Here is a 12,534-nt window from a genome sequence, read left to right as displayed (position 1 = left end):
GCGGCCCCCTGCTAGCCCAGCTCTGCCGGCGCCCCTCACTCCCGACCCGCGGCCCCCTGCTAGCCCAGCTCTGCCGGCGCCCCTCACTCCCGACCCGCGGCCCCCTGCTAGCCCAGCTCTGCCGGCGCCCCTCACTCCCGACCCGCGGCCCCCTGCTAGCCCAGCTCTGCCGGCGCCCCTCACTCCCGACCCGCGGCCCCCTGCTAGCCCAGCTCTGCCGGCGCCCCTCACTCCCGACCCGCGGCCCCCTGCTAGCCCAGCTCTGCCGGCGCCCCTCACTCCCGACCCTGCTCTCCCCCACCCCCTACTCCAGTCCTGAGACACCAGTTGTGAGGAGCATCGTGGGGTCTGGCCCACACCCCACACTGGCTCACCCCGGCGTTGGCCTGGGGCAGGGTTCGAGCCCAGCGCTCTGGCGCTGAGCAGAGACTGCTGGGGATCCCGTGGCGTGGCCTGATGCCCTTGGCTTTCCCCCGCCAGCTGCCAATGGTGAAGGACGATGATCCTGCTGCCCAACAGCACAGATGGGGCCCGGGTGAGCAACGCCGAGCGGCGGGAGTGGGAGCAGCAGCCACTCTGCGGGGAGGAGATCGTCCCCGTCATTTACTACAGCGTCCTGCTGGGCCTCGGGCTGCCAGGTAAGGCTGGGACGGGGTGGGGGGGGAGGGCTCCCTTGCCCCACTGCGCCTGGTGCTGCTCCGGAGCCAGGGATTCGGGGCTGCCAGAGACACAGCCACCACCTCACCCCTGGGGGGAAGGGACGGGACTGGCTGCGGTGCATTTTGCCGGGAGGCTGCCTAGCCCAGGGGATTCACCAAGCGGCCAGGTGGAGAGGGTCCCTCCGCCCTGCCGACGGCACCAGTTACGCTGGGGGCCTTCCCTGGAGCTAGCAGGGCTGCATCCTGGGTGGCTTGGCCCCCCTGATCTCGGGGGGGGGTTGTGCTAGGTCTAATGCTTCATGCCGACCTTGTGCGTCTGGACCGGGCTGGGGCAGAGACGAGCGATGGGCGGGGGCAGTACAGGGGTCGGGCAGCCCGAGCAAGGGATGCCCACACACCGGAGTGTGGGAGGAGAGGAGGATGCCGCAACTGAGGGTGTGAGGCTGTCCGGGCTCCCCAGGGCCCCCTGGCGCCCAGGCTGGTGGGTTGGCATTGAGAATTGTGCCCCCTTTGGGGGGCAGTCAGGGAGGACGCTGGGTGTGGCCATCACGTCCTGCCCTCACTCAGAGGGGCTGAGCTCCTGTGAGAGGCACAAGGCCACAGGCCCATACCCGAGGGCACAGCTGTGCCCGGGACGGAGAGCAGACTGCTGGCACCCTAGCTTGCCGTTTCCATCCCCGCGTTTGGCCTGTCCTGGTGCCCTCTGGTGGCCAGTTGAGCCGTGACTCCCCTGCTGCACCCCCAGGCTAGCGCTGCTGGAGTGGGGTGGGAAGTACTTTTCCCGGCCTGGGGGAGTTCACCATTTGGGGGTTTTCCCCGTCCCAGAACAGGAGGAGGGGTTGGAAGCTCCGATGTTTTTGCGAACCGAGACGTCGCGTCGGGGCAATCAAAACCTTCTGATCATTTTGCAACATTTTGTTTCCATTTCAACCTGTTTCATTTTTTTAACCTGTTTTAAAGTATAAATTCACTACAATTTCCCAATGAAAACATGAAACTTGCTTTAGAAAGTGTTGGAGGGGAGCCTTGGGACGCCAGAGCGTCTTTATAAAAACATTCGCCTCCAGCGATGGTGGGAAGAGAGGGATCCAGGCCCCTAAATCTGTGGGGCTACATCCCAGCAAGCCAGTAGCTTCCTCCCCGACCTGCCGAGCTAGGGCCTGGTGTGTGCATTTAGATGGAATAAATGAGCCCAAAGAGCCAAAGGAGATAATGTGACCCAGTCACTGGGCAGCATTAAACAGTGCCAGTCCGGGGGCTGGTACCCAGAGACCGGAGCCCGTTTAGCACCATGGCAAACACACCATTCAACAGCCTTTTCACCCGTTAGTAACGGTACAGAAAAGAAGGAAAAACAGTGAAAGCCTTTGGAATATAAAGGGTTGAGTAAAGCTTTCAGTTTGACAGCCCTTGTTCCCTTTCCCTGTAGCTGGAGAGAGATTTTAGAAAGACCCCCCCTTGTCTGACCGTCTCTTAGATGGTGTTAAAGACGGTAATAATCTTTTTGGGAGAAGGAATTACTTTAGTGAGTGGGCTGGAGCTGGTGCTGCTGTTAAAGTCCGATCCCGTTTCCTAGAGGACAAGACAAAGACCCACAAAAGGGGAAAGAGAAGAACGGCGATGAGAGAAAATGCAGCTTCAGTCTCTGGTGTTAACTCTCACTTGCAGCCTCGCTGCTGAAAAGACCCAGGCCCAGCTCACGATCTGATCAGCCACCCTGAGCCCTGGCAAACTTGTACCAGCGATGGGCCATTTAGGACCTTGCATTTTGCTGCCTTTCTGGTCACAGGCTCCCAGCACTGTTGCAAAATATACTGTCTTGGCTGGCTAAGCCAGACGCTTATCAGACAGAAGGAAAAAGAAGGGAGAGAGGGGAAGGGAAGAAATAAGGTGGGGAGGAAAAGAACCCTGGGGGAAGAGGGGTAGACACAGGATAACTCAAGGAGCGGGAGTTATAGCCTGCTTGGATTGAGTCCGTCTGTCTGTCTCCCCTTTGCACCTTTGCCCAGCAACGTTTGTTCTCCTAGGTTACGGTGGCGTGAACATTCACTCACTGTACACAATTGAGCTTGCAATTACAGCAGGCCTGCCAGGAGGGGGCACCGTGCTGGCGGCCCCCAAAGGTTGGCTAATTTCTGCCTGGCTGGCTTTGCCCAAGGGGCCGTCAAACCTAGGTGAGCGGAGGCCCAGTTGCCGCTGCTTTCAGGGACAGACGGCATCTGCATCTCTCAGGCTGACCCAGAGGAGAGATTAACCAGCAAATGCGCCCTGCGCAGTGGTATTTATAGATGCCCAGCTCAGCCCAGCCTCCATCCCCAGGTGCAGCTTAGCCCTGGCCCATTCCCAGCACCTAGCACTTTGCTTTCAGCCAAGACGTTCCCCCCCTCCCCCCCCGCCGCCCCAGCAGTGCAGGAGCTGGCAGTCTCCCTGGACCCAGCAGCGAATGTCGAGATTGAGAGAGGAGGATGCTGGTTCCTCTCTCCAGCTCCGTGCCGGGTTGCCTTGCAAGCAGTAACTTCACAGATGGCATCTCCCTGCAGATCTTGAGATGGGGTGGCAGATGCTCAGGTTACCCCAGATGCTGCATGGAGCCATGCTTTGCTCTAGGAGCACGGGCATCCCTAGATCCGGCCAATTTCAGACCTTCCCTCTGTGCTGGGCAAACACCTTCAACTTCTTACTGTGCTTTGTCCCTGCTCCAGTTAACATCCTGACGGCCGTTGCCCTGTCCCGCCTGGCTGTCAGGACAAAGAAATCGTCCTACTGGTACCTGCTGGCCCTGACTGCCTCCGACATCCTCACCCAGGTCATCATCATCTTCATGGGCTTCATCCTGCAGATGGCCATCCTGGCCCGTGAGGGGCCCCACGCCTTCATCCACGCCGTCAACGTCCTGCAGTTTGCCACCAACCACGCCTCCATCTGGGTGACCGTGCTGCTGACGGCCGACCGCTACGTGGCCTTGTGCCACCCGTTGCATTACCGCATGCTCTCCTACCCCGAGCGCACCCGGAAGATCATCGCCGCCGTCTTCGGCACGGCGCTGGCCACCGGGATCCCCTTCTACTGGTGGCTGGACATCTGGCACGACTCCCAGCCGCCCACCACCGTGGACAAGGTCCTCAAGTGGGTTCACTGCTTCACCATGTACTTCATCCCCTGCAGCATCTTCCTGGCCACCAACTCCATCATCGTCTGCAAGCTCAAGTGGGGGAAGCGGGTGGACGGGCACCGCCGGCGCATGGGCAAGACCATCGCCATGCTGATGGCCGTCACCACCATCTTCACTGTGCTGTGGGCACCCCGGACGTGCGTTATCCTCTTCCACCTCTACACGGGCTCCACCAGCAAGGACCAGAGGCTGCACGTGGCTCTGAACCTAGCCAACATGATTGCCATGCTCAACACCACCGTCAACTTCTTCTTCTACTGCTTCGTCAGCAAGACCTTCCGCCGCACGGCCAGTGAGGTGATCCGCTCCTGCAGTCCTTTCTGCACCGGGCACGGCCAGCTGCCCAACAACGGGGGCTTTCTGCACTCGGCTCTGAAACCGCAGGGGCTGCTGGAGAGTGTGTCCCTTTAGGGCAACAGCGTTGGTGCGGTCCTGCTCTCAAAGGGTTCCCAGTCACCGGAATGTGCAGCTTGGCTACCCCATTCCCACCAGGCCCCTCGCATCCCAGCCCCCGAGGGGCTTGGGCAGAGGGCGAGATGGGGCGTGCAGCAGCCAGGGCAACAGTGTACTGGCTGGATAGGAGGCAGCTGGCACTAGTTGGCATGGGCAAGATGCCAGCTGGTGCAGTAGCCCCAACAGAGCAGGAATGCTCAGACCTGGTGGCCTGACTTGAGGCATCTGTGATTGCTGTGAACTCATGTTCTGACTGTGGAAGGGAACCAGGCCGTCCTGATCCTGTGCCCACGAGACCATATTGGGCAAGTGCCAGGCCTAGTGCACTAGGCCGCTCCACCCAATGCCGCTCTCCCATGAGGTCCATCTGGGACCTCAGCACTGGTCAGACTGTGGAGAGGCCTGTTTTAACGCTTGGGGCCGGAGGGAGGAGACACACAGTTGCTTGGGGATCCTGCAGGGGGTGCTAAGCCCTTAGCATGCCACTGGAAGCCCGGCAGTTGTAACACGTACCCCAAGGACATTGGATTGTCAGGTGGGGAAGCCGAGAAGGTGTGGAACTAAAGGACATGCCCATGGTTACCTGGCAAGGCTGCGACCCGGACGGGAATGGAACCCAGGAACCCTGGCAAACAGTTCCCCGTTCTAACCACTAGGCAAGACTGCTCGCTTGGCCATTTGCCGCTTCTGGCCCCCCAAGATCCCAGTTCGGTCAGGTCAGAGCATTTAATCTCTCTCTGTTTTATTGCCCATCGCTCCTGGAGCAAAGGGCCATGCACGCAGTGCTCTGCCTGGGGGACGCTGGTGTAGCTGGATGTTCTGGGGCCCTGGGACCAGCTGAGCTACCGGCTTCCTGCGGCTGAAAATGTCTGTGATGCCCACGCGAGCTCCACCACGTATCACAGCACTAGCGCCTGGCGCAGCAGCTGGGCGCAACGGATGAGCCGGGAGCGCTGGGCAGAGTTGGTGCTGGTGGGGCCGTGGCGAGGGCCCTGCCTCACACTGCCAGGGCAAGGCCAATAAACCTCCAGGTCACGATCAAAATTCTCGCTTTGGACCTCGTTCTTCCCAGAGCAAACCTGGCGCCGTGTCCTGGGGGGGGAGCGGGGGGAGTCTGGCCTCCCTCCCACTCAAGGCTGTATACAACCAGCCCGAATGGGTCTGCAACGCACAGGCTTGGCTCCATGACGCATCCTCACCCGGCTGCCCCGCTGCCCATGAGGGACCCTATCATAAAGCATTGTGCACGGCCCAGGAGACCCTACAATAACATACCACTATGTACAGCCCTGCGTGCCCCTACAATAACCCACCAGGCACAGCCCTGGCCCTCACAAGTCACCCTACGATAAGAAAATCCTCACTTCAGAGCTCCCGCGCAAGCTCTCTCCTAGCCCATGGGGCCTGATACCTGCCCCAGTGGGTGGGGACTGTGAGCCGTGGGCAGATTGGGTGGGGGTAGAAGAGACCCACGGCTGGAATAGCCAGGGGGCTGCGGGGCCGCATTGAGGGGCGTCAACAGCACAGTTTCGGGTTGGGAAGGAGCTAGGTTCCCCCCGAGTCACCTTGGCCAGAGCCCAGCTTTCAGAGCTGCCTGTCCAGCGCACCCACACCTGGCTCCTCGCAGAGCTATGCCCCAGCCGGATCTCCCAGACATTTCTTTCATCCCTGCCCCCCAGAGCCCAGTGCCAGCGAGTGACCCCCTCCTACACCCTGGGCTCCCCCTCCGCCGTTTGCCTCAAGCTCCCGCAGCCACCCTTCCAGTGCCTCTCCCAGCCCAGCGCCCCCTCTCTCCCCGGGACTTTTACACCAGCCTACTGCCAGCTGCCTTTTCACACGTTCGCCCCAGTTTTGGGCAGCTCAGCCCGATCGCATGGGCCTCATCTCAGGAGGGGCAGGGGGCTGAGTTCCCAGGCCAGAGGGTCTCCAGCTGGTCACCCCAGACACTAATGGCAACGGGTGAAGGGGGTGACCAAAGCCGGCCTGCATGGGGACGCCCCGTGTCCGATCCATCTCCGGGCCACCAGCAGAGGGCAGAAGACCCAGCAGCCCCGGCACAGCCAGATGAACCCATTCTCCCAGCGAAGCGGGAGGGAGGGCAAAGCCAGACAGGCTCCTTGCAGGAACCCCCTTCCTTCCCCCACCCACTCCTACCCCTGCCTTGGAGTCAGGCACGGATGAGTCACTTGTTCCTCCCCGTGTCACCCTTAGTGGCACTCTGCTTTCCCAGCCCAAACCCTTCCCTTCACACCACCGCAGACCTGCCCTTTCATTGCCACCACCTGGGCATGGCAGATAAACAGCAGCCACGCTCCACCCCAGAGGGGGCTGCATGGCAGTGCTGGGCACAGCGCTCCCCTGGGCATAGTTTGAGATTGAAACATCAGGTGCCTTTATCATTCATTCCTCAGCGGGGCTTGGCAGCTGGGCTGATGGCCCAGCAGGCTGGGGTGGGTTCCCCACGCCGAGTAACTGCCCGTTGGCTTCCCTGGCACTTTCCGGAGGAGGCTCACCAAGCACTTTCAACAAGTGAATGAGTGGCGGGCACAAGCTGGTGAGCCACTTGCCCCGTGGTGAGTCTGGGGCAGAGGCAGGAGGGAGCCCAGGCGCCCTGGGTCCACCCACAGGGCTTGTGTGACAAAGTGAGAGAGTTTCTTGGTTTTTTGGTTGTTTCCTATGGGGGTTTTTCTTGGTTTTCCTATGGTTTGCATGCAGAGGGGGTGAGACTCAGTTTCCCTAGGTGCTACGGGTTTAACGAGGTGATGGGAGAGGGAGTTTGTTGTTACAGAGGACCGGCAAGGAAACTTGGGACCCCAACCACTGGCGTGGAGAATGGAGACCCCAGCAACTGGGGACCTGGTGACCCAGAGCCCAGCTCAGGAGTCCCAGCCGGGTCTGGCCAGTGGGAGGACAATGGGCTGCGGAGAGAGGAGAGGGGGCCCAGGCGACCCTGTTTACCTGGAGACAAGACAATGGAGAGAGGCAGGGTTTGGGGCCGGTGATCTCAGATGCCCAGCTGGGAAGCCTGGGGAGGGGGGGCCTCTGGGCTGGAGAGAGGGAGCAGGCAGAGTCCCCCTCGATACAGGGGAGACTGGGATGTGCTGTGCTGAGGGAGGCCAGGCCTGAGGTGCGGAGAGTTTCCTGGGCTGTGTCCAACGCTCAATAAACCCTCCTGTTTTACGCTGGCTGAGTCTCTCCGGGATAGAGAACAGCGGGGCATCATCCCCTTCGGGGGGTGGAGGCCCCGGGGGTCCAGAGCGAGTGGACTCCCTGAGGGGGCCCACGGCAAGAAACAGGCGTGTTAAGGCTCAGAGAGGTGCAGCTCCAGGAGGTGGAGGGGCATAACCCCGAGAGAGAGGGGACCCCCCGGGAGAAGGGCTGTCTCACTGAAAGGGGCACCCCCCACCGTCCGCACGGGGTCAAGAGTGGGCATGATCTGTGAGTCCGTGACAGCCTGTATTTCAGAAGAGCTCAGCACCCCCGTGCGCCGAGCTTGAGGATCCGACCCTGCCACCATAACCCCCCAGCCACTCACCCCCTGGAGGAGACACCCTTGATCCCAGCCTGGCCCTGCAGCCCTTACAAAGGGCCTTGTCTTTCCTGCCCACTTGTCTCAGCAGGGAGGGCACGTGCGGTATATTGGCTTGGCAGCCCCTGCTTTTTTTAAGGGACAAGGTTGTTGTTTTTTTAAGGCTCCTCACCCTGGGAAGAGGGGGGCCTGCAGCATTGCAGTGAGAGGGAGGGAGGAGGAGGGGGGCGGGTTGTTAGAGGGCCAGGAGGAGGAGTGGGCGGGATGGAGTGTGTTGCGGGGAGGGGGAAGGCAGGCCCAGGGAAGGCAGGCCCAGGGGAAGGGCGGGCGTATCTAGATTTATCTGCACACCCAGCTGCAGCCCTCGCTGACCCCCAGCACTCTGCCAACAGGCAGCTGCGGAGGTGCGGACAGGGGCTGCCAGCACTCCTGCTGGCGTTTCATTAAGGCTTCAAGTGGCAGTGCCCTCCAGCCCAGGCCTGGCATCGTGCCATCTCCGTGACTCCAGATGTCACCTTGGTGATGGTGAGGCTGTGGGGAGCACTCGGCTGCCAGGCGAAGCTGAGCCAGCCTCTGCCAAGCTGCCAACCGTCGCCTCGTGGGCCCCCGAGTACCCCAGGGCCCCTGCAGCTCAGTCATTCCAGGCCCACGCTGGGGCCCCCTGAGCCCAAACCTGCCTGGGCTGGAGCTGCCCCTGCCTGTCTCTGCCTCCCAAAGCCAGGTTGGGCTCAGGGTTCGTTAGCAGGGATGGAGCTGGGCGAATTCCTGGGACAGGAGCACAGCACCGGCTGCTCCGGCTGCGCCATGCCGAGCCTGATGTTGCCCTTTGAGACACCATGGCCCGAAGGGTCAGGGGCTGGGCTGGGAGCTGGGAGGCCCGGGGACTAGCCCGACTCTCCTGGGTGACCATGGGCAACTCCCCTCTGTCACGGAGTCCCTGGGCGATGCTCTGGAACTGCTCCCCATGAAGCCAGTCAGGACTCTGGGGTAGTCGCCTTTCTGTGAGCAGCCTGTCTTCAGGACACACAGCTCACACAGCTTCCACCTTCCTGGGTCTGACCTCGGAGCATTCAGCATCCTCTGCCCCTCCGTGCACTTCCCCCCAGTGAGTCCACTCAGGTGGGGCTCCTGGGGAAGCCAGAGGGTCCTGCACCCCAACTTCGCAGTCAGACGGGACTCTCAGCCAGCCAGTAAAACAGAAGGTTTATTAGACGACAGGAACATGGTCTAAAACAGAGCTTGCAGGTGCAGAGAACGGGACCCCTCAGCTGGGTCCATTTTGGGGGGCAGTGAGCCAGACAACCACGTCTGCACTTCACTCCATGTCCCAACCAGCCCCAAACTGAAACTCCCTCCAGCCCCTCCTCCTCTGGGCTTTGTTCCTTTCCCGGGCCAGGAGGTCACCTGATTCCTTTGTTCTCCAACCCTTTAGCTCTCACCTTGCAGCGGGGGAAGGGCCCAGGCCATCAGTTGCCAGGAAATAGGGTGTCGGCCATTCTCTGTGTCCAGACCCCTGCACACACCTGCCCTCTAGGGCTCTGCAATGATCATACACCCTTACCCCACCACCTAGATACTTAAGAACTGCACAGGGGAAACTGAGGCACCCCCACAATATTCGGAGGACACATTAAGAACAGGCCCACTTCGTCACACCCTCCTCTCTCTGGGCCTCATTTTCTCCATCCCTAAAGCCGGGCTGAGGAGACGCCAGGTCCTAATGGGTTTGGAGACAGAAAGCTGCTCCCTAATCATCCTGCTTGCTTCTGTGGGAGGTGGGGCTGCAAAGACAGCATTCTTCAGTGTTGGACCTAGATGGGCCCTGTCCCAAGAGCTCTAATCCCCCCTCGCCGCTCTGTGCCTCAGTTTCCCCCTCTGTGAAAGGGGGATAGAAGCCTCCCCTGATGCAGGGAGCCGGCTGTTGCGAAGGCACTGAGCCGCATGGATGGAATTCTTTACACGCCACGTGTGATTATTGCTTTGATTTTTTTCCCCTGTATATTTAATCCAGAGGTGGATGCTAGCCCAGGCCCGGTCCCTGCTGTGCCAGCGTGAAGCCAGAGGAACACTGTGGATGCATCTGTTGTAGGTACTTTTAGGCTCCCACCATGGTGGTATCTGGGCACCTGACAGTCTTTAATGTATCTATCCTCACACATCACTGCGCGCCAGGGCCGTGCAGTTATCCCTGTTTTACAGCTGGAGGGTGGGGAGGGAGGGACTGAGCGGAGAGGGCTCTACGCACTCGACCCTCCTCTCCTGCCGCCGGGGGGTTACGCTGGAGTAAGTGTGGGAGCGGGGCACTGTTTCTTGGTGCCACTGCAGGGCTCCTGTCTCGGCGCTGAGCCCGGGATGGCCTTTGTCACGAAGCGAAGCTGCTGGAGTCTTGCCCTGGCCCCTCTGGGCTGTGACTGCGCGGGAGGGAACAGGGAATGGCTGCGTTTTGGTTTGTATAGAGCAGCTCACCTGGCGCCCGCCCCCATCCCCACCCCCATCCCCATGGGCTCAGCCATGCAGCATGCCAAGATTGTCTGCCCCACTTTCCTATCCTAAGTCGTCTTTAAGATCCTTAGCGTAATCCCGCCGAGTAATTCCCAAAGCCAGACCGTGCTTCCCACACTCAGTCTGCATCAACCATGCAGCTCGGCACCCTGGGAGTCCTGCTGGCACACGGGGCCAGCCGTGGGAGAAACCCGCACACACAAGGCGATGCGTGCTTTCATCAGAGCCCCTGGGCGTCTGCAGCATGGCATGCCCGGGGCAGAGGGGGCCTGCTGACCCGCCAACCCAGTCCTGTTACCTTTCACCAAAGGCATGACTTAGCCGTTACCCTCCACAGCCTTCGGGGGGAAGCTGGAGCCCTACCCCAGTGCTGCAGCCGTCGGCGTAACAGGTCCATAGTCTCCATCCAGAGCTTTGTGTGCCATCCACTCTCCTCTCAGGCTGCCCTGGCCCGCAGGAGGCTACCAGAGCCAGGGGTTGGCTGTGCACCCATCAGAGACAAGGGTGTCTCAGCCCGCACACTGACTTTGGAGTGGCTGCTCCGGATTTGCACCGGTGAGAGCAGCATCTGACCCAACAACCTTCCCTCTCTGCCCCATGGTCCTGCACGCAGTGCTGACGTCCTTCCTATGCCCCCAAGGCAGGTGGAATGGAGCGGGACGTCAGGCAAAGCTGCCCCCAGAAATGTGCCTCGAACTCAGCCTTGATCTGGGGTCAGGCAGGGAGTTCTGTCTCCAGAGCCCATCCAATCCTCCCCTCTCTGCTGGACCCACCACTGTGGGGTGGGTCAAGCCGTGCCACTCGCGCTGAGGATGCTCGTCTGCTAGGAACCCAGCCGATATGTGCTCAGCCCACTGTAGCTAGGCGGTGAGCCTGTCGGCCCTGGCTCCCTGTCACCATGTCCAGTGGGCCCTCTCTGACTGGGTAGCACGGGGCCTTGGCATAAATGGCTGCCAGGATCCCCTCACAGGCTGCTCACGGCACTTCGATCCAGGCTGGGTACAGGGACATGGGCTTTTGCCTTGCTGCTAGCACCCCTGGGTGAGACACTTCGCTGAAGCCGACGGTGTGACACTGCTTTGCACTGTCTGAGAATTGGCCCCATCCCTTGTTCACGCTCATATAACTGGGCGGGGGCTGGGGGGCGGGGGATGCCCTGGACTGAACCGGTGATATTTGTCAGCCCATTAATTTTGGCATTTGAGGGACATTTGTGAAGAGATTAGCTCGCTATTAAACGCTGCGGGGAGGTGCCTGCCCACTGTCCACTCAAAGTAACCGCATCTCATAAACATTTCCGGGGGATTTACTAGCCCTGTGTCCAGTTCTGCACCATGCCAGGCCTGGGCAGGCTGGGGCGAGTCATGTGTGCAGGTCGAGGTGCTGGTGAAGGGTGTGGGGGGGGAGGGTGCATCTTTATGAATACAGCTGCTATAAGCCAACAAGCTGCAACTGGCAATGGAGAGTCTGGGGGGCCTGCTATGGGGTGCTGTAGTGTGTGTGGGATTTTTTGATAAGCATTGGGGCCTCAGGAGCTCATGAGACCTGGGTTCTACCCCTGACTCTGCCACACCACCCCCCACCACCCCCGCCCCCCGCCACTGGGTGACCTTGGCCACACCACTTTTTCTCTGTTTTTTCGCCCTTTTGTGTGTTTAGATTGTAAGCTCTTTGGCACAGGGACTGGTTCTCCTTCCATGCCTTTGCAGTGGGGCCCTGCTCTCAGTTGGGTGCTCCTATAGGACACATAATAACTCTGAATTTTGCCCAGTTCACCCTGTGGTGAAAAACTCCCCCGCCCTTTGTTTTAGCAACTAAGTTATATTTTTGCAAGAGGAAAATGAAAATCGGCAAACTTTGTGCATTTTCACCGAGGGGCTGATTTCTGGACAGGCCCAGCTGAGACAGGAATGTGTCCCTGAATCCACAGTGTAAGCACTGGGCCGCTCATCCTTCAAAGTAAAGTGTCATAACCTTCCCCTGAAGGTGAGTCTTTCTGCTTACTTAAAACAAACAAAGGAATCGCTCAAATAACAATGGAGTGGTGACTCAAGCCGATGAGAGCCAGGAACCCTGAATATGCTGGCTGATTTTCTATGCTAGATACAAACCAAAACCAGCATGACTAGAGAGGAAAGTTTAGCCTGCAAAGAAATCCAGCAGCCAATTTTGACTTAGCAGTGAATCTTTTCTCTCTCCTTCTCAGCAGAGTGAAAGGA

At 60.0% G+C, this 12,534-nt stretch overlaps 1 protein-coding gene across 1 annotated transcript; it reads left to right on the top strand.

The window, feature by feature from the left end:
* Positions 1 to 499: 499 nt before the first annotated feature.
* On the top strand, positions 500 to 4,242 carry GPR142 (G protein-coupled receptor 142). Its single transcript, XM_073310905.1, has 2 exons — positions 500 to 638; positions 3,362 to 4,242. Exons 1-2 carry the CDS (start codon positions 500 to 502, stop codon positions 4,240 to 4,242), a joined length of 1,020 nt encoding a protein of 339 aa, XP_073167006.1.
* Positions 4,243 to 12,534: the final 8,292 nt, after the last annotated feature.

The sequence above is a fragment of the Lepidochelys kempii genome, chromosome 14 (assembly GCF_965140265.1).
Source record: "Lepidochelys kempii isolate rLepKem1 chromosome 14, rLepKem1.hap2, whole genome shotgun sequence".
Classification (NCBI taxonomy): Eukaryota; Metazoa; Chordata; order Testudines; family Cheloniidae; genus Lepidochelys; species Lepidochelys kempii.
Note: the sequence above shows the minus strand (reverse complement) of the source record. Positions and strands in the feature narration are given on the sequence as shown.

Excerpts from the sequence above, each read along its gene's own strand:
- GPR142 (XM_073310905.1), top strand. The coding sequence starts at position 500 with ATGATCCTGCTGCCCAACAGCACAGATGGGGCCCGGGTGAGCAACGCC. Across the intron at positions 639-3,361 it reads GCTGGGCCTCGGGCTGCCAG|TTAACATCCTGACGGCCGTT; the intron begins GTAAGGCTGGGA and ends TCCCTGCTCCAG.